Raw genomic sequence first — 22699 nt, forward strand, 5'->3', positions numbered from 1 at the left:
GTGTCCCCTGCATCGGCAGGCGGACTCCCAACCACTGCGCCACCAGGGAAGCCCTCTAAGGCATTTTCAATTCGCGATTACAACCACTACGTTCACTGACATTAGCTCCATGCAATATTATAATAGTATATTAATAATATTATCATCTCATTTTGCAGATAAGGAAACTGGGGCTAATAGAGGTTGAGTGACTTTCCCATAGTCGTGCAGGTTTTTCACATTAAATGGTATGTTGCTATTCTGCAAAAATACTGAGATGAATAACACAAATGATAATTCACATAATAATTAAAGCTAAGTGCCAGATAAAATGTAAGTAGAGTTGAACATTAGGAAATGAAGCATAAATTGTACATTCAGTAGTTTCAAGCAGTTGACAAAAAGATCTGTGTGTGATTTCGAGTCTGTCTCTTCATTCCTCCTCAGGTGTCTGTCTCCATCAGTCATTTTCTTTCTTGTATCTTCAGCCTTTACTTCCTTAGGCATCCTCAGCATAAAAGCATACTAAATCAACTTGTTCTCATTTTAAAAGGCCCCTCTCTGGGAATTCCCTGGTGGTTCAGTGGTTAGAGCTCGGCGCTTCCATTGCAGGGGGCGCGGGTTCAATCCCTGGTCGGGGAATTAAGAAACCGCAAGTCCTGTGCAAGGCCAATTAAAAAAAAAAAAAAAAAAAAAGAGGCAAAACCAAAAATCTAGGTATATATACACAAGTACATGCTACGGTGGCACCAGCTGTTGCAAATATTCACGGGCCCGACATGAAGGCTCTGTGGAGGAAGTCGGTCGGGACCATCTCAAAGTACCATGAGCCCTGAGGTCCCCCGCATCTGCAGAGGACTGAGCAACATCTAGCCCGCTTATTTTTCTATCACTTTGTGGCCAACGATAGTTTTGAAATGTCCGTTTTTCTATTTTGTGGCACGATCATTTGGTTTGAGGTCAGTAGTTAGGGGTGTAGTGTGAACAAGAATGCTAACCCTAAACCTCACCCTCCTGGACCCTGAGCGATTGTGTGTCGGTGGGGCTCTTCTCCGTGTGTGCTGGGCCTGCTGGTGCCCAGACAGTGCCAGAGACCTTCCTCCACTGCCCACGTCACTTCAGTTTTTCTGAAACAGTTATCCATTTGTGGATGAGAAATGCTCTTGTGAGGCTATGAGAAAGCCATGAGAAATGTGGTTTGGGGCATATAAGCTCTCTTCCAGAAAAGACAGGGTGAATTTCTGTGTTGAGTGTAAAGTAAATGTCTTGCTTGTTCTAGGTCTCCATTAAAAATAAAGCAAAACACCAAATGCAGGGTAAGCAATTCATCTAACTTAGTTGTTCTCAAAGAGTGGTCCCCAGATTCAGCATCACCAGCATCACCTGGGACATTGTTAGAAATGTAAATGCAAAATATCAGGTCCCAGCCCCAATTTACTGAATCAGAAACTCTAGTGTTAAAGCCTGCAATCTGTGCTTTAATAAGCCCTGCCTGTGATTCTGATGCCTGCTAAAGATTGGGAACCACTGTTCTAGCTCTTCTGATGGCAATTAAAAAAATTGTAGAGTTAAGACATGACTCTCTTAATGAAAGTAAAACTTAAAATGAGTATTCTTCTAGTTTTCAGTTGAAATTATATCCATAGTCAAGTATTTATTAGATGCCCAGTTTTGAGTTTTCTATTAGAGTGGATCCTAATAAACAAATTATAAAGTAACAGATGCTAAATACTGTATTAACTGAGCGATTTATATGATAATCTCCCTTTCAGTGCTTTAGTGAGATTTTATCTTTTATAGGTTCACCCCCAAAAAACTTACTTCACAGTAGCAGAAAAAGGAGTTTTCCCAAAGATTATCATTTATGAATATCCTTCTTTGAGGCCCTACAGAATACTTCAAGGTGAGTCTAATAGAATCTTTAAAATATCTCACGTTTAAGGTTAACAGCATTTTGAAGATGTAACATTATTGTATCACTCAGGGTCCTCCAGAGCAACACAGCTGGTGGGAGATAGAAGAGAGATTTATTTGAAGGAACTGGCTTATGTAATTATGAGGGCTGGCAAATCTGAAGTTTGTAGGGCAGGCTAGCAGGCTGGAAATTCTTGGAAAGGAATTGATTCTACATCTAAGGGCAGAACTTCTGCTTCCTCAGGGAAACCTTAGTTCTGCTTTAAGTGCTTTCAACTGATGGGATGAGGCCCACCCAGGTTACCAAGGATAATCTTAACTGATTATAGATGTTGACCACATCTACAAACTATCTTCACAGCAACATCTAGATTAGTGTTTACTTGAATAACTGGGTACTACAGCCCAACCAAGTTGACACATAAAATTACCATCACAATTATCTTACAATTCTGTTTTCCATACAATTAATTTCAGTAGTCAATTTAAAAAAAAGATTTTATTTTTCAGAGCAGTTTTAGGTTTACAATAAAATTGAGAGGAAGTTTCAGAGATTTCCACATACCCTCTCCCCTCACCCATGCTTAGCCTACTCATTATCAACATAACTCATCAGAATGGTACATTTTTTACCAAGGATGAGTCGATGTTAACAGTCACAATTACCCAAAGTCCATAGTTTCCCTTAGGGTTCACTTGTGGTGTTCTGTATTCATTTAGACAAACGTATAATGACATATATCCATCATTATAACATCATTCAGTATTCTGAATAGGAGTTTTCCCAAAGCCTGTCCTAAATATCGTCTGTGCCCTGTCTATTCATAACTACCCTACCCTCTTTGGCAACCACTGAACTTTTATTGTCTCCATAGTTTTGCCTTTTCCAAAATGTCATATAGTTGGAATTATATAGTATGTAGCCTTCTCAGATTGGCTTCTTTCACTTAGTAATATGCATTTAAGCTTCCTCCTTGTCTTTTAATGGCTTGATAGTCCATTTCTTTTTAGTGCTGAATAATATTCCATTGTCTGGAGGTACTACATTTTATGTATCCGTTCACCTATTAAGGGGCATTTTAGTTGCTGTCATTCATTTCAGTTACATATAAGCTTATATATAAGCATTTATTTCACTTACATAAAGCATATGTATATACACACACACAGACATAAGCATACATAATCAAATACATTATTGCTTTTATTTTGAACAGTTATCTGTTACATCAATCAAGAATAAGAAAAATGAAAGTTTTATTTTACTTTCATTTACTCCTTTGATTCTCTTCCTTTATGTAGATCCAAGTTTCTGACCCATATTATTTTCCTTCTTTCTAAAGAACTTCTTTTAACATTTCTTGCAAGGCAGGTCTCCTGGCAACAAATTCCCTCAGTGTTTGTTGGTCTGAGAGAGTCTTTATCTGTCACCTTTGAAGGATAATTTTGCAGGGCGCAGAATTCTAGGTTGGTGTTTTTTAGGTAAGAGTTTGTCCCCCCTCTTTTTCCACCCCCCCAGTATTTTTTTCTTTATCTTTCATTTTCTGTAGTGTTTCTGGGCATTTATCCTGGTTGGTGATCTCTGAGCTTCCTGGATCCGTGGTTTGGTGTCTGACATTAATTTGGGAAATTTCTCAGTCATTATTGGTTTAAATATTTCTTATGTTCCTCTTTCTTCTCCTTCTGGTATTCCCACCACACATACGTTACACCTTTTGTATTTGTCCCACAGCCCTTGGATATTCTGTTCTGTTTTTATCAGTCTTTGTTCTCTTTGCTTTTTGGTTTTTGCAGATTCTATTGAGACATCCTGTAGCTAAGAGAGTCTTTCCTCAGCTGTGTCCAATCTAGTAATGAGCCCATCAAAAGCATTCATTTCTGTTACAGTGTTTTGTTTTTTTTTATCTCTAGCATTTCTTTTTGGTTCTTTCTTAGGATTTCCATCTCTCTGCTGACATTGCCTATCTGCTCTTATATGTTGTTTATCTGTTAGAGCCCTTAGCATATTAATTATAGTTGTTTTAAATTCCCAATATGACAAGTCCAACATCTATGCCATGTCTGGTTGTGCTGCATGCTTTGTGTCTTCAAACTGTCTTTTTTTGCTTTTTGGTATGCCTTGTAATTTTTCCTGGGTAGCCAGACATGATGTACTGGGTAAAAAGAACTGCCTTAAATAGGACTTTAGTCACCTGGTGGTAAGGCGTGGGGCAGGGGAAGCATTCTCTAGTCCTGGGATTAGGTCTGTTTTTTGGTGAGCCTATGCCTCTAGACTGTGAACTTCACAAATGTTTCTCAGCATTTTTCTCCCCCCTTAGGTAGGACAGGATGGCTAGAGTGGGCTGGGCTGGTTATTTCCTTCTCCAGGTCAGTTAAGCTTTGATAACACTCCAGCCAGTCAGGCTCTGGTTAATTAGTTTCCCCTGAGTGCAGACCTTATTAAGAAGAACAGAGGGCTCTCGGGTATTTCAAAATGGTTCCTTTTCCTGTCCTTCTGTTGGAAGCCTGGGGGGATTTTTCTAGATATTTTTACTTTAGGAATCTGGTCAACTCCTGGAGGTAAATCTCATAATATTGTTGGGGCCACCTTATGACTGGGTCCCCCTGGAGTTTTTAATTCTCAGACTTGTCCACACTGAGCCTCCAGCAATTCATCAGTTAGAGTTCATGTTTTACTTCCCCGGCAGTGGTTCCTTGAGCTGTTCTGGCTGTTTCTGCTTGGAAGCCTCTGCTCTGGTGAGTTGCAAATCCCTGTATTTACCTGGTGGTCTCTCCATTCTTGGGGGCAGGGGTTTGCCCTGGTTCCTTTCTTCTCGTATAGATCCAAGAAGAGCTGTTGATTTCTCAGTCTGTTCAGCTTTTTACTTGTTGTTAGGATGGAATGGTGATTTTTTAGCTCCTCACATGCATAACCAGAAACCTGAAGTCATCAATTTTTATTTCGTGAAATTTTCAGCGACAGATTTTAAATTGATTTCTCTCTGCTGTCTAACATGCTTTTGTGTCACCCTTCCCCACTTCATAAAGTAGAATGTATTCTCAAAGTGTTTTTCTCATGCAAAGTGTGATTAAGATTTCTTCACCCTCCCCCCTCCCCCCATATCATGTAGTTCATTCTACAGCCAAGGGTGATGAGTGATTTTGGAATTGTTTCTTTAGGGGAGTCTTGGCATTCTTCCACAAATGCACACCACTAAGGGTGTTCTCTCTCTCCTTTTTTTAATTTAAATAATACACTTTTGAAAAGTAAGTGCTGTCTGCGTTCATTAGACTTGCATTCATCTTTTCATCCTTTCAGATGGGACTGATCTGGCCTATGCATATGTGGACTTTAACTGCGATGGTACCTTGCTGGCCTCTGTTGGTGGCAACCCTGACCACACACTGACAATCTGGAATTGGAAAGAAGAGCAGCCCCTACTGAGGACAAAAGCTTTTTCCCAGGAAGTTTTCAAGGTTACTTTCAATCCTGAAGATGACGAGCATCTTACTACATCGGGATCCGGCCACATCAAGTAGGTTTTGTGACTGATACAGGTGCTAGTCGTTTATTGTTAGGGTCTTTTCTAAGAGGATTGACCAGCTGGAGACATTTTTGCTGATGTTGTTAACATTAGGATAACTTTTAAATGTGTTATTTTAAAAACTAACTGTAGTTCAGCTTTTCTAATTGGGTATAGAGATTTTATTACTGAAAACAGCACAGATAAAAGAAGGGCTTTTGAATTTTGCTTGCTGCCTTCTTATAGGCTTCACTTCCTAAGAGAGTTTGTATAATGTCTTACTAACATTGGCATGCTGTGTCCAAGTTCATATTGAGCTTTCATATCCACTGTTCAATGTGTTGTAGCGATACTGTGAGATGGATAAGTCATCTTGATGTCTCTGAACTCAGTCTTCACTTGTAAAATAAGAATGATAACAGAACCATTCCTGATGCAGGACACTCAATACTAAATGGTAACAGAGCCTACTCTTGATCTCAGGTCTCTGGGTGTTTTCCACTATATTATACCCTTTGTTCTTTGTTCAGGATGGAATTGATTTTATCCTTTATTTAACAACCTTCTAGCACTACTCTCGAGCTGCCCTTAACTTGATTCCCAGTGTCTCTTTATGAGAAAGATGTTTTTTAATCTACCTTAAATTCTTTTCATTCCAATTTAAGTCTGGTCCTTTTGAAATATACAATAATTGAACAGATTTTTAAATCTTGGGGGAATTGTCAACTAACTCTCTGCTGGCTATAGGTTAAAAAATTCTAATTTTTCCATTGCTTACTAGAGTGCATATTTTCTATGTACTATGTCTTTGGGGAAAGATGGACCTTGAACAATTTCATGTGTGGTGTGCTATAAAAGAAACAGAGGAAATGGAAACATATGATCAGGAGACCTACAACAGCCTTGGAGAAGGGTGTTGGTCATTTAGGCTCTTGGCTTCATATTATTGGCTTGTTGATACTGTCCATTATCTATTCTACATCCAGTTGGTAGGCCAGATTCTTTTTTCTACATGGTTTTCATCATTCTGACTATTCATTTGTTTAGATTATGAATAAGAAAATGTTAGTAACTTAACGTTTATTGACTGTGTGCTAGGTAGGCACTGTTCTAAAAGAGTTTTTCAACAATTTCATGAGGTTGGTGCAAATAATATTCTCATTTTACACATGAGCGAATGAAAGTACAATGTGATCAAGAAAATCACTCAAAGTTACACAACAAGTAAATTAGAACTTTTGGAAAACTTCTATATCCTCTAAAGTGGTACTATGCAGTAGAACTTTCTGCTAGGGTGGGAGTGTTCTGTGCTGGCCAATCTAGTAGACAGTAGCCACATGTAGCTATTGAATACTTGAAACTGGTCAGTCTGAATGAAACACTGATGTTTAAATTTTATTTAATGTTAATTACTTTAAGTCTAAATTAAAGTAGTCAAACGTGTGGCTATTGCATAGGACAACACAACTCTAAAATGTAAGATCTGCAAAGGCAGGGAATTTTTTCTTTTTGGACTATTTTGCTCGATGCCGAATTCATGTTGCCTAGAACTTTGCCTGACAGGTAGTTGATACTTAATACATTTTAATTGAATGAATGGATAAATGAAATAATATGTGACTGAAATATGTAAATGTTTGGGTGATATTAAAATTAAAATAAAATTTCTTTGAGGTACATTCAGGCTCTTATTTGTTGGCAGGTTCTGGGAAATGGCTCTAACATTCACTGGCCTCAAGCTTCAGGGTTCATTGGGTCGCTTTGGCAAAACAGCCACTAATGATATAGAAGGTTACATGGAGCTCCCAGATGGGAAGGTGAGTACAGCTACTATTCTACAATAATGAAATTATTGAAATGAAATGAAGTGATATACATATATGAAAGCAGTCTAAAAGCACTGCCAATATTGGCAATAACAGATACTATAATTGCAAATATAATGAGCATTTAATTTTGCCTTTTCAGATTATCAATTTTAATTCTGTGAAATTGTCATAATCCACATGTACATATCATTTTGTCTTTACTAAATATTATATACACATATAAAGTATGTGAGCATTTTCATATATTAACATAGTGACTTACTTGTCACTTTTAACTATGTCATGGAGTTGCAATGTTTATAGTGTTTATCTTTCCCTTCTCTCTTCTTTGCCATGATCCTCCAAGAGGACTTACTGGGTCAAAGGTTATATACAGTCTTGTGGCTTTTGCTTTTATTACCAAATTATTGTTCAGGAAGATTGAGCCACTGTATAGTGACATCTACAACACTGCAATTTTAATCTGTTAGTTTCTTCTTTTCTTATAAAATTTATAGACATTGCCTACAGGATCAGTTCTCCATTAATATTGTATAAGGCTTCCTATCAGGACGAGTTATATAGTATTATTTGTGGTCATCTCAGTTATAAGTAAATGCCAACATACAAATATTACTCTGAGGAACCATATGGTCTAGTCATTGCTTAGTGGAATATTCTTTGAAATCATGGTGTATGGTAGGAAATAAAAAGTCTTGGGTGCTGGCTAAATTATATATCCAAACCTATAAGATGATAATAAATCATTCTAGCTTCAAATTCTGTAAGAATTAAGCTAAGATAAAGATCATTAAAAACATGGTATGAGATATATCTGAAAAAGGTTCAGTAGAGTTTGTGTAGAGGTAGGGGAGAAAAGAACCCATTTTAAATGAAAGAGCCACAAAAGGAAATATTTAGAGTTAGGAGTAAATATTATATATTTAGAGGATTAATTGGAGTACTCATGTTGGGAAGGAGTGGGAAATGAGATTGAGAAGAATGGTGGGGCCCTAGTGTATGAAGACTTGAACAGCCAGGCAGAGCTATTAGGTTCTGGAAGAGTAGAGTTGCAAATGAAAGAAGTTATATATAAGTTTGGCCACAAATGCCAAGCATATTAGAAGGGAAATGTGGAGTCAAGGAGATGAGCTCAGAAGGGAGAATACTGCTTTTATGTAAGAAGAGATGATGAGAGTCTGGACTCTTCTCAGGACAAATGGAAGAGGGAAGCTAGACATGAGTGCCGTTTCAGAAAGAAATGCCTTATAGGCTTTGGTGACTTTTGGTGGCTTTAGTTACTGGACAGAAAAAAATTCTAAGTAAAGACAAGTGGGCTGAGGATTAGTAGGTAAAATAGGTAGAATAGATAAGCATAGGTAGACTGGAGAAGTAGAAAAGACTGAGTAAGGTCATAAGTTCCTCTAGATGAGAGGAAAATGGGGCTGCAGAGTCCTCGAGCAGGCAGGCAAGAATTAGATCAGAGTTCCCCAAAGGGCATTGCATGCAACATTCTTTTGCACAGAAACTCTATGAATAGACTTTCCTGGTCAAATTCCTTTGCAGCTAGAAATTTCTCATGGTGATTCCCAGTGAACACTTCTGTATTAAAGCTTCCAAGGGGTCCTAGAGAAAAGAAACTTGTTTGACTTTGTTTTTCCTAGCATATGTCTTCTGAGGCAGCGTTAGCTGGAATGGGAGGTTTTGAGCCACAGTGCATGGTTTAGAACCCTGACTCCTCTGAGTAATTTTGGGCAACGTACTTAACTGTTCTGTGCTTCAGTTTTTTTACTTTATAAAATGGGGATAGTAATAGTCGGGACTTCCATTGGCCCAGATGGCCCCTTTGTGCAAATGAGAAAAACTGTCTCTTCTGGGAAAATAAAGTACCCAACCTGTACAACAGCACATGTTATCCTTGGTAAATGTACCTAGTTCATATGGTTTTTAGGATTAAATAACAATATATGTTAAGTGCTCAAGCACTGCTTGACATGGAGTCAATACTCAATTCGTAGTACTTATTATGTTATATTAGTTAAACATCTTAAGAACTAATGTTTGGTGGTACATACTTTGGGAAGTGCTGGATTAAGTGCATTAATGTGATGTGGTTCTAGATGATCATCCTTATTTGAAATTGAATTATATTCTGCTATAATTTGCTGAGTTCAGTACTGGCCTCACAATTATCAAACATCTTATAACATTTGATATTATCACTCTTAAAAAGTATAATTTCATCTATCAAGAACTTTAAACATGTCTCTAAATTTTGACCTGGTAATTCCACTCCTGGGTTGTGTCCTTAAGAGATGTACACAGAAATCTACTGCAGATATGTTTGAAAAATTAACCAACATACACAAAGAGGTAAAACTATGTATAACGCTAGAAGCAAATGTCAAAATGTGACAAGTGGTTGTTTCTGGGGTAGTGAATTTTCATTGCTGTATTTTCTTATTTTAAAAATTAAAAAAAATTTTTACTTTCATAACCAAGAAAAGTCTTTAGAAACAAGTCTCACCAGCTCTTTGAAGCATATATACACATTTGTCTGTCTTCATGCACGTTCTTTCCTTTCCGCACACCTGCCAGGTGCTCTCAGGGTCAGAATGGGGCAACATGCTGCTTTGGGAAGGTGGCCACATCAAAGTCGAGCTGAGTCGAGCTGCAGGCAAGCCTTGTCACCAGGGTCCCATTAACCAGATAATGCTGGACGAGGGTGAAGTCATCACCATCGGGTCAGATGGATGTGTTAGGGTAAGTTTTCTTTACACTTGGACAGTAGCACCCACATCAAAACCTTGCAGATCACCCTGTGGGTTTTATCAGATTTTTATTTCTCACAAAGGTCACTTGTTGAAGGAGATCAGTGGTCATTTACTCCTAGGGCCAACCATTTTAAATCTTCTCTTGTGGTAAATATTTAAATTCTAGTCAAAATTCATTTACATCTTGGCACTGAAATTTTCTGAGGGGACCTTTTGTTATTTTGATTCTGTTGTTGATATATCAATAGTAGCTTTGGAAAATGAATATCCATGTTAGCACAATATTAACAGTGGACCCAGATGTCCTTCCAAAATGCCTGGTATGAATGTGTCATTTTCTAGGGACAAGAGGCCAAACATTTGTTAGTTATTTTTTTTACTGAGTTTACCAATTAGAAATACAAAGGTGAGCTGATAGGGTTTGCCTATGGATGCTCCCTTCCTGGTGCTCTGTACACTAGTGAACTCACTTGTCCTCATCTGTGGACACTGTCCTGCCCATAGTGTGGGCTAAGCTGGGACATAGCTTCTGCATCTCTGTCCTTCTGGCTATTGTCACACTTCTTCTCCCACCTACCCATGTGTAGGTACCCTGCTGTTGCTGGCAAACCTGCAGTCTTCTGATTTGCCTTGTGGTCCCCACAGTATGTATTTCTACTGGGGCCTTTCATAAGAAAATATTCATAAAAGGGAGTATTCTCCGGACATTCTTTAGGAAGTAGTGTTATCAGAAGTAAGTATTATCAGAAGTAAGAAGTATTATTTTTTTTTAATAGTATGGTTCCTCTGACACTTATTGAGCTTACGTATGGCTCAAACAATATATTAGAGACGTCTTCCACAGTTTGTCCTCTTACCATTGGCTTTTTAAATCATGTTAAATTTAATTTTGTTCTATTTTACTCATTGCTCTGAGAATCTTTTGTCCTTTATTATGTCGTACAACGTATTCACTATCCTTCCAAGGCATATGTCACCCCCAAATACATCAAAATACCAAGTGGAGGAAAACCTCAAGAGAAGAGAAGTTAAATACTTCGCAGAGGATCCCTTCATGGACATCACTAATTTGCTTCCCCTTTCAAAGTCTGCCCTTATCTCTTCAGTCCTCTGTGTTGTAAATCTCTACCTCTCACCCTCTAGGAAAAACCTACTCCAACTCCCAGGAGTTACTCTGACCCTAGGATCTGGGACTCTCCTCCACAAGGCTACTCTGTGGGACAACACCAATCCTCCCAAAGTCTGAGTTGTTGAGTCTAGGATGCCGTAGCAGGATGTGGCTACAGAATCATCCAGGCTGGGCTTTGGCACTTCACAGAGGATGTCCTTCCTAGTCCCTTCACCACAGGAAGTGAAACTGTGCTCCCTCATCCTTCCCTAGTACTATTCTGGTCTCCTATCCCAAGAACAACAATCCTTATCTGAATAGTACAGTCTAAATCTATGATAAGGAAGAGAAACATTATCTCATGAAGACATTGCCTACATCCGTTTTTCTCTGCTTATAATGAAGATAGTGCTTGAATCATTAAGCAAGAAGGTCTATGTCCCCTTTCCAGGAGCCTGTGGATCTAATGTAAGACGAGGCTCGTCATGATGTCTTATTGTATGACTGAACCATTTATTCCTTGCAGCCGCTATATATGCAGAAAGGCCTGACAGAAACCTTGAAATAAAGTTTACTTTGGGTAAATTAGAATTCTTATTCAGGTCTGTATTTTCTCACTAATCTCCATAAATACAAAGGAAATTATAATAATTCATTACTCCCATTTCAGAGCAAAATCCCAGGGTTAGATTTTGTCTGGTGTTTTAATTATACCTACTCATTATTTTCCTGAAACAAGAAGAAATGACTTTTGAAAAAAAATGGGGCCTTTTCTGGCTTAGAATATATGCATTCAGAAACTGCTGATTGATTAAAGTATTTTCTTATTTTTTAAGATATGGGATTTTGAGACAATAGACACTGCTGATACTATAGATGAGACTGGATTGTTAGAGATAGAGCCCATTAATGAACTTCAAGTAGACAAGAATGTCAGACTCTTCTCTATGATAAAAATGAATGAAATTGGAAGTAACTTTTGGTTGTCTCAGGTAAGATGCACTCTTCTCTCTTTGCTCTTTAAAGTTATCTGGACATTGGGACTTCCCTGGCAGTCCAGTGGTTAAGACTTCACCTTCCAATGCAGGGGTGGCAGGTTTGATCCCTGTTTAGGGAGCTAAGATCCCACATGCCTCGTGGCCAAAAAGCCAAACATAAAACAGAAGCAATACTGTAACAAATTCAATAAGGACTTAAAATAATACATTAAAAAATAGTTATCTGGACATAAAATTAAAATAGTAGTATAATTTATTGTCACTGTAAATCCATTGTACTATTAAGACTACTGTTGATACTACAATGAAGAGTTCCCTGAATTTTGATATTTAATTGACTTGTATTTTATACACAGAAAACAAATTAACATTTTTATTATGTTAAACTGACTATAAGTTTTATGATTGCTTCATTTATTGTGTTGTTGTGTTCTAAGATGCATGGAAGTTGCTATTGTTTAATTTCAATCACACTTTAAAATATATGTAAGTTTCTGGTATGTTTTGTCCTTTAACTAAATCATAAAAAAATTCCTTTAATTTGATAAAAGTCCAAAACTATGAACAAAATATTATTAGGTATTTAATTTTTTAGGATTCCAATGGAGCCATATGGAAGCTTGACCTTAGCTTTTCAAATATTGTAAGTTGCCTATTTTTCTTATTTTTTTCTAATTCTCATAGTAAAAAGCTTTGTTATTCTTTAAAAGATACTCTTTTTCCATATTTGATCATTGTTCTCATCAAAAACTTGCTCAACATATCCAAAGAATTCATACTCTCTGTCTCTTTCTCTCGTTATGACTTTACATTAAAAAGGATCTATCTCATGACAGAATTTACAAGAAAAGTGGCAATGGCAATGCCTAACATTATACAGTGCTTTACAGTTTTCATAAACATATGGCATTTTAATGTATATTATCTCATATAATCCTCACAACTACTCTGTTTTGTAGGCAGGCAGTTGCCATCATCTCATTTTACTGATGAAGAAATGGAAACCGGCATTTGAAGTGACTTGTGCCGAATCACACAGCCATCAGGCGCATCATCTGTCTCTCTTACTTCCAAACTTCAGAGCCCTTTCTATCTTACTATGCCTTTTCTTATTTCTGTTCAGATAAAGTCACACATGATACAGGGTTCTAATTGCATTTCTTTAAACTTGGCCTTAATTCTGTGTTAACCTATCTTTGAGTTCTAATAGGATCTTTTTACCTATCTTTGAGCTCTAATAGGATCTTTTTTTTGTTATCAGACCCAAGATCCAGAATGCCTCTTCTCCTTCCATTCTGGAGCCATTGAAGCCCTGGCTGTCTCTCCTCTCACTTATCTCATGGCCACTACTGGCTTGGACTGTAAGTAGAAACTCATACCTGGACCTTTGTGTTTTGTTTTCAATTCATTTTTTAATGTGTTTGATTAAAGTATTTGAGAATTTTTCCAAAAGGGAAGCTTCTTGATGCAAGTGAGGTGAGTTTCAGGAGAAGGGAAAGGGCCCAAAATACGGCAACCATGGTTATTGCGAGAGATTAAAATAAAGACACATCAATAAGTTACTCGTGAAAATACCATTCATCTTGGTGTTATCCACGAGCTCTTCCTTTTCTTTCCACTCCTTTCTTCCTTCTTGACTTACAGTGAATCTATGTGGACTGTGCAAGGTGAAATTGATCCACCAGTCAATCATCAGTTGTTTCTTTACTACAGTCATCCCTTGGTATCTGTGTGGGGATTTGTTCCAGGACTCCACTGATGCCAAAATCCACAGATGCTCAAGTCCCTTATATAAAATGGCATAGTGTATTATTCATGTTTATAAATTACCTGATTGAGGGTATACATGTAAATTTTTAACTAAAGAAAGGCCATTAGATTATCAGTTGATTTAATTTTTATGATGTTTCTTGTTTAGTGCTTAAATGTGAAGTGAGCTAAAGTTATTAAAGATATTTATATATAAATATATATATATATATATATAACTTGTTTCTTTTCAAACTGTCTTTCTGTAGGCTCTGTTAGACTCTATGATTTTGCTAGCAAAACTCCTTTGGTTCAGATGAAATTCAAACAAGGAGGTACTGCCCTTGCTTGGGTACCACGACTGGTAAGCTTATTGTTATAATGAATTTCTACTAGAATCTATTTGTAAATATGGTATATTAGTGCTATTTCTTAGAAACACAGATATTTTCTGACTCTGGATTTTAGAGAAGAACAAAAATTTTAGTTCACTCAGAACGTGATAGAAATCATATCATGACTTTGCTATTGTGGTTTTGGTTCTGTTTTAATGAAAATCTATTGTTACGCCACCTAAAGTTTAGAAATAGTTCCATGTTAAAAAGTAATTACCTGACAGAACTTTGTGTATCTGTCCTCTGTCTGACTCTGATTCATTCATTCTATATATTTCCAGCATGTCTGCAACGTGCCAGTCCTTTTACTAGATTCTGGGAACATAGCAATGAACAAAAAAAAAAATATTTGCCCTCATGAATCTCCCACTCTAGTGGGAGACACGAGGCAGAGAGACAAAAAACAAAATAAGTAAATTTATGGGATATGTTAGATAATGATAAGAGCTATGGAAAAAAATGAGAGATCATTGTTCTAGTTGTCTATTGCTGTGTAATAAACTACCCCAAATGTAGTGACATAAAACGACAATCATCTTACTTTGCTCACAGTCTCTGGTTTTGGACTTCGGACAGGTGACAACTAGGATGGATCATCTCTGCTTCACAGTATCTGGGGCCTCAGTTGGGGAGATTTGAATGGTTGGGGCCTAGAGTCATCTGAAGGCTTCTTTGTTACAGGTCTGGCACCTGGGTTGAAGGTTAGGCTAAGCTGGGATGTCAACAGCAGTGCTTACCTGAAGCCCGTGCCACATGGAGAGGTCATTATCACAGCATGGTGGCCTCAGGGCAGTCACACACTTCCTTATGGCAGCTCAGGGCTCCAAGATCTAGTGTTCCAACAAATAAGGCAGAAGCTGCTGTCCTTTTATGACCTGGCCTCGGAAGTCACATAATGTCACTTGTACCATACTCAGTTGGGTGAAGCAGTCACAAGCACCCCCCTCCCAGATTCAAGGAGGGAGGGACTTAAACCCCACCTCTCCATGAGAGGCACGGCAAAAAATTTGCAGCCAAGTTTTTTAAATGTCATGGGAGTATTTGGGGAATATTTTATCCTTATTGTTTTGGGTTGAAGTCAAAGAGAAAATGTTCCAGGCCCAAAGTAGATGTGGAGGTGGCTGGAATGGAGGGGAATTTCATGATGGGATCAAGACCAGAAGGAGAACTCAGGCCAGGGAATAGAAGCAGAACAATGATTGAGGCTGGATTAAGTAGAAATGACAGAGTATTTAGATTACCAAACATGGATCACTCTTTATCCTAATCTATTTACACTCTTACCTAAATTCTTTAAAATACAGCCTATGTAATTGAATCATTTTTTCAGATGCTTGGGCAATGTCCATAGAATGTTTTCTTTTTTAGCCTTATATCCAATTAATGATCATATGGATATTATGCTTGAATTGCCCCTTCTTCATACCCTCTTGCCTTTCTGGAAAACTGCACATCATTGTTTACAATTTAGCTCAGGTCAGATATCATCTTCTCTGCATAGCCCTCCATGACCCCACCTTCAAGTAGAGCTGCATACTTCTTCCTTTGCGGTTTTTGTTTAAGGACTGTGTATATACCTCTTTTATAGCACTTATCACAGTGTACTAAGATGACTTGATTTATTGACTTTCTTTCCCACCAGACTGTTTGTTCTTCATGGCGACGCCATATCTTATTCTTCTTTGTACTTCCAGTGCCTCTACAGTTACTGGTACATTTAAACACTTAATAAATGTTTGCATAAACATTCAGTTGGAATTGAATGGAATATAGTTTTCTTATTCCCAAGAGTTTCATAATTGTCTGGCCTCAGGGATGATCAATCTGCTCTAAAGAATACCAAGGCTCTTGCCCTTCTCCTGAATGCCTTCTGAGATAGCAGATTTAGTACATTAAGACATTGCTAGATTTATATCTCTGGCCCAGACTTCTCCTCTAAGCTGCAGACTAGGTCAACTTTCTTTGCTATGTGCTCTCAGAGAATGTTTATTTCCTTTTACTTATTTCAGATCATAATTCCATATTCATTTGTGTGGTTGATTAATGTCTGTCCTCCCACTCGACCATAAATTTGTGAAAACAGGGGTTGAGACTGTTTATGCTCACACTTGGGTTGCTGGTGATGGGTGCCCGGCACATAGTAGACAAACACTCCACCAACTTTTGCTCATTGAATGCTTGGATTGTCATTGTTTACCTGTCTCATGGTCTGCCGTGATAAGGAACTGTCATAGAAGAGATGGAGGTTACCAGAAAGTAGTATAAGGAATTATTGATTAGCATTTATTTTAGTTAATTATTTAGTTAAATAATTTAAGTCTAAATAAAATACAGAAATCTGTTATGTAGTACAGCTTTCTTAATCAACTAATTTCAGAAACCTTGCATTTCTTTTTTGTCCAAGGTAAGCTCCGGTGGAGCACAGATTACCGCAGGATTTGAAGATGGCGTTGTTCGAATTCTTGAACTTTATGATCCAAAAGGGCTCACAGTTTTTGTGGGACGGAAGAGAGTTTCAGATGCAGATATTCGTTTGAAACAGGTTTTCAAACCTCATACTTCTCCTGTCACTGCTTTAGCTTATGATCGTGATGGAGAAGTTCTAGCCACAGGGGTAAGTAGTAGATTTCCATGTGTTTCCTATTGAATTTTCGTGGTTAACCCTGCCTTATTAGTCCTCCTACTTAATGATGCCTTATTTGCTTATATTCCTTTCTGAGAATATATCCATATTTTGTTTTCTTTGTATTCAGATTCTTTCAGTATAGTCTGTGCATGACATTTAAAAATATTCTTACAAATTGAGTTGTAATGCTTATTTTAAACGAATAGAAATTTTCAACTGGGAATCATGCAACATGTTTTATGTATAATCAACGTTTATAATCAACGTTTTATAACCTAGGTATGTTCTTATATAGAATTGGCCTAAATGAAGAGAATAAACATGTACATTCTTTATGCATAAATAGGTGAGCATATGCATTGTGGAATTTTTTATATACAGGTATGGTGATCATCTTTTCAGAAACACATACAAGAAAACATGATTTGTCAAGTGTTCTCATGGGGAAAATGAAGCAAATATTTGAAATAAGAATGTTCCCAGAATAACCTGGGGAAATATGATCATTGTAGGTATACGTATACAGTGGGTGTAATATAGCTGTTAAATGCTCTTTGTACTGTATGCAATTATGTTTCATAATAATATACATTTGGGTATCTCTCTTTTTCTTAGAGTAGAGATCAAACTGTCTTCTTCTTTGAAGTGGAAAGGGATTATAAGCCAGTCGGTTATATTACTACTCCTGGACCTGTTTGCCAATTAACCTGGTCTACAGCCTCTCATGTAAGTAGTTATTTGTCTTCATGTTTAAATCTCAGTTACTACATAGTGAAGTGATCTGGCAGATAGAGAATAGTGGGCAGAATTATTAGCTCCACTCCTGGGTCCTGCCGTGAGGGGCCAGGGAAGCTGCTCAGCTTTACTAGTGGAACATTACTCAGGAGATTCAAGCCCTTCCCATTACCTCCTCCTTCTTCCATAATCTAATTAATCTATTATATCAGACTTTGCTTCAACAATGGAGACTTCAGCCCAAAACACAACATGTCAGAATGTGTTGAGTGTACTTGTCCTCATGTTACCTCTTTACTTCTCTTCTGCTCCCATTCCAGCTCCATTTTCTCTTCTAATCTTCCATTGCCTCTTTTCTAATAACAGTTGGTGATTCAGTATTGATTACAAATCTCTTTTAATGCCCCTAATTTCCCTAATTTTGAGCATAGGATAATTCAGTCACCTGAATATTGATTGAATGTCTACACCAGGTACTGTACTAGGGTTCCAGCATAATAATGCTGATGAACTGCACAGAAGTACTGTCAGGATTTTGGAGGGGGGGTAACATCTGTAATCTATTTTAAGCTCTTCTAAAGAAAATGGCTATAAAAATATAGTAGTACCTAGAAAAAATATTTTTTAAATTAACAAATACTTATTGTTTTCATCTTTGCTAGGCACTGGCGATGGATTCAATAAGCAGTACATAACAGTATCTTCTGAAGGAGAAAAAAAAATACACATGTTTAAGAAGTTATATTGATCTGTGATAGCATTATTTAAGATTTCACAAGGGAACGGGTGATTAAATTATCAGTGATATCAGTGGTACAGACAATATCAGTGATATCAGTGAATATAGAGCATGTATATCAAGAAAGGGAATATCAAGAAAGGGAGAAGTTAACACGTGATGTGAGTTAGTTGAGAGGAGGAGAGTGCAAGTTGTGTAGGTGAAGGAAAGAGAGCTGCAAAGAATGCTCTGTGTTAAAGCATGAGCTATTGTATCACAACATATAATATTTTGTGCATCCTTCAATCATTTCCCTATATAACAAAGTTTTAAAAAACCCAGCATTTTTCAGGGGTTGGGAATGATGGGTGGGAAGGGGGTGGGTGTGACTATAAAGGGGCAGCTTGAGAGAGATCTTTGTAATGGTGGGATAGTTTATGTTTTGATTGTGGATGGTTGCATGAATCTGCATATGTGATCAAATGACATAGAACTATACACGCATTCTATATTAATGTTGATTTCCTAGTTTTGATATTGTTGCAGAAGAAGTAACCAATGGGAGAAACTTGGCAAAAGGTATAAACCTCTTTGTACTATCTTTGCAGCTTCCTATGAATTAATAGTTACTTCAAAATAAGAAACTAAAACAAAAATTGAGGCAGAAAAGTCACCCCCCCCAAAACAAAAAAACAATTCAAAAGTCATTTCAGGCAGTGGTGCCAATTAGCACTTATATTTCTAGTATTATTTGGGAATAACTAATGTAAATTACTCTCACCTCACAATATATACATGCACCAAATCATCACATTATGCACCTTAAACTTACACAATGTTATGTCGGTTATATTACAATGAAGCTGAGGGAAAAAAGTAAATTAACATGTGTAACTGATACTGCACACTTCAGTTGTCCAAATAGAAATAGCGGTTAGCCCCTAGCAGCTCACTGGTCAGACCTGCTACCTTCCTGAATGCATTAAGCTTCTGCTCATTATTTTGGTTTCCAATAAAGCTGTATCACACACAGAATCATTCCATCTGCAGTGATCACTACCATGATCACTTAGGCAGCAGTGTGGAGAAGTTACAAGGGAACCAAATGAGAGGCAGGTAGATCTATTGGACAGCTGTGTTCCAGAGAAGATGTGACCAAAGTGTGAAAGACTGTGTGGATAAGAGATATGTAGAATTGACTGAACTTGGTGATCTTCTGAATTTCTGGGGGTGATTTTGATCTGTCAAAATGAAATTCATTAGAGTTTTTCTAAGACATGTTTTTTTTCCTCCTGCACTTTTCTGAGAACACCATTCTCCCTGTTACCTAGACCAGAAAATCTTTAGAGCCATCTCTTCCCTATCTCTAACCACCCTGCTTTGGTGATTCACCAAGCCCCCCCTAAGCATCTGTTAAATCTGTCTCTTCCTCTATGTTGTCTTGTTCCTCTTTGTTTCATGCATTAAGCTTTGAACTTGATCTTCTCTGCCTAAAATGACCTCCTTCTTGTCATCCTAGCACACATCAACTCACTATATTTTAACACACACACAATTTACTAATATTTTATTAAGGATTTTTGCATCTACATTCATAACAGAGTGATAATTTCCCCCTTTTGTAATGTCCTTGCCAGGTTTGGAATCAAGGTATTTCTGGCCACTTTTTTTTTTTTTTTTTTAAAAAGGTCTTGGGCTTCCCTGGTGGCGCAGTGGTTGAGAGTCCACATGCCGATGCAGGGGATGTGGATTCGTGCCCCGGTCCGGGAGGATCCCACATGCCACGGAGCGGCTGGGCCCGTGGGCCGTGGCTGCTGGGCCTGTGCGTCCGGATCCTGTGCTCTGCGGCGGGAGAGGCTACAGCAGTGAGAGGCCTGCATACCGCAAAAAAAAAGAAAAAAAGAAAAAAAGAGGTCTTTTCTATTCTCTGAACCTGATTTGTTGTTTGTACGAGGATTTTTAATAATGGATTGAATTTCCTCAGTAGATGTCTTCTTTTAGCAGTTTATAGTTCTATAACTTCCAACCCACAATTTTATACCCAGTGGTAGTATCTTTCAAAAATGAAAGTAAGTAAACAATAATGTGACTTTTTGGATGAAATGAGCAACTCCTGTTCTCATGCAGCTTAGGGTTGTGCAAATGTTTTAAAGGCAAAGGCCCAGCAGAATGTCAGGCTCCCTTTTCTGCATTTCCCTTTTCTCTGGTATCATGTGCCATTAGGTCCTAACTTTCTTGTCACTTTGAACTTCAGCTTGTGTCTATTCATCTCTCAGAAAATGCCTAAAGCTCTAGAACACTGCATTCTGTTTGGCTTCTAGGTCCCATGCAGTAAGTTGACCAATGCCCTTAGGAGAAAGAGGTGCAGAGAATGCCCAGCTCACCTCACCTAGCTTCCCTTCTCCTGATATCTTGGCTCTTAGAGCTGTGACTGTACTGGTTTCTCTGTGTTGTTTTGAACTAGCTGATTTAGCAAACTTTTCATGTGTCATTGAATTCAGTTTGCTAACATTAGTGTTTTTCATCTATGTTTATTAAAAAGATTTGGATAATATTTTCTGTCTTCATAGTTCATCATCAAGTTTGTTATTAAGGTTTTTTTAATCTCCTAAGATGAGTTGTAAAATATTCTCTCTCTCTATTCTCTTGAAGAATTTGTAAATATTAGAATTTTGAATTTCTGGCAGACTTGGTAGTGGAGCCATCAGAGCATAGGTTTTGTTTTTCTTTTTGAGGTGTTTTTAAAAAAATTAATTCAATGCCTTTAATGATTATAGTTCTTTTAAATTTTAAAGTATAATTGACATAAATAAGTCTCAGATATATGACATGGTTTGATACTTGTATACATTGTGAACTGATCACCACAATAAGTCTAGTTAACATCTGTCACCATACATGAGAACTTTTGAGATCTACTCTGAGCAACATTCAAATATGCAGTACAGTATTATTAACTATAGTCATCATGCTGTACATTACATTCCCATGACTTATATTATCACTGAAAATTTGTACATTTTGAACCCCTCCATTTTACTATCACCCAGCCCCTGCCTCTGGCAACCACCAGTCTGTTTTCTGTACCTAATGTTTTTTCTTTTTTAAAGACTCCACATACAATTGATATCATGCAATATTTGTCTTCTTTTCCTGATTTATTTCACTTAGCATAATGTCCTCAAGGTCCATCCATATTGTTGCAAATGACAAGGTTTCATTCTTTTTTATTACTGAATAATATTCCATTGTGTACATATAATCACAATGGAATATTTTCTTTATCCATTCACCCTTCAATGAACACGTAGTTTCCGTATCTTGGCTATTGTAAAGAATGTTGTGATAAACTTGAGGGTGCATGTATCTTTTCAAGTTAATGTTTTCATTTCCTCAGATAAATACCCTGAAGTGGGATTGCTGGATCATGTGGTAGCTCTATTTTTAATTTTTTGAAGAATCTCCACAATGTTTTCCATAGTGGCTGTACTGATTTATGTTCTCACCAACAGTGCACAAGGGTTCCCTTTTCTCTACATCTTAGCCAACATTTCTTGTCTTTTTGATAATAGCTATTCTAACAGGTGTGAGGTGATATTTCATTGTGCTTTTGATTTGCAGTTCCCTGATGATTAGTGATGTTGAGCATATCTTCATGTACTTGTTGTCTGTCTCTATGTCTCTATGTCTTCTTTGGAAAAATGTCTGTTCAGATCTTCTGCCCCCTTTTCTATTGGATTCTTTGTGCTTTTTTTTTGCTAATGAGTTGTACGAGTTCTTTATGTATTTTGGATATTAATCCCTTTTCAGATAGACTATTTGCAAATATTTTTGCTTATTCATAAGGTTGCCTTTCATTTTGTTGAGTTCTTTGCTGTGCAAAAGCCGTTTTAGTTTGATGTAGTCTCACTTTGTTTTTGTTTATTTTTTTGTTTTTGCTTTTGTTGCCTTTGCTTTTGGTGTTGGATCCAAAAACTCATCGCAAAGACCAATGACAAGGTCAAGGAACTTACTGCCTATGTTTTCTGCAAGGAGTTTTATGGTTTCAGGTCTTACATTCAAGTCTTTAATTCGTTTTGAGTTAATTTTTGTGCATGGTATAAGATAGTAGTCCAGTTTCATCCTTTTGCCGTGGCTGTCCAGTTTTCCCAGCACCATTTATTGAAGAGACTGTCTTAACCCGCTTGTGTAGTCTTGGCTCCTTTGTCATAAATTAATTTACCATATATACGTGGATTTATTTTTGGGTTCTCTATTCTGTTCCATTGATCTCTATGACTGTTTTTATGCCAATACCATATTGTTTTGATTACTATAGCTTTGCAGTATAGTTTGAAATCAGGTAGTGTGATGCCTCCAGCTTTGACTTCTTTCTCAAGATTGCTTTGGCTA

The 22699-nt window shown here is 37.3% G+C and overlaps 1 protein-coding gene across 1 annotated transcript in view; it reads left to right on the plus strand.

The window, feature by feature from the left end:
• CFAP44 (cilia and flagella associated protein 44) overlaps positions 1-22699 on the plus strand; it is a 109359-nt gene that overhangs the window by 6368 nt on the left and 80292 nt on the right. The window contains exons 5-14 of the mRNA XM_007107958.3: positions 1780-1882; positions 5192-5408; positions 7099-7213; positions 9803-9967; positions 11923-12078; positions 12680-12727; positions 13346-13445; positions 14103-14197; positions 16633-16842; positions 17470-17580. Of these exons, the coding sequence (XP_007108020.2) occupies positions 1780-1882; positions 5192-5408; positions 7099-7213; positions 9803-9967; positions 11923-12078; positions 12680-12727; positions 13346-13445; positions 14103-14197; positions 16633-16842; positions 17470-17580 (1320 nt within the window). The remainder of the gene's footprint in view (positions 1-1779; positions 1883-5191; positions 5409-7098; positions 7214-9802; positions 9968-11922; positions 12079-12679; positions 12728-13345; positions 13446-14102; positions 14198-16632; positions 16843-17469; positions 17581-22699) is intronic.

Source organism: Physeter macrocephalus, chromosome 1, assembly GCF_002837175.3.
Source record: "Physeter macrocephalus isolate SW-GA chromosome 1, ASM283717v5, whole genome shotgun sequence".
Lineage (NCBI taxonomy): Eukaryota > Metazoa > Chordata > Mammalia > Artiodactyla > Physeteridae > Physeter > Physeter macrocephalus.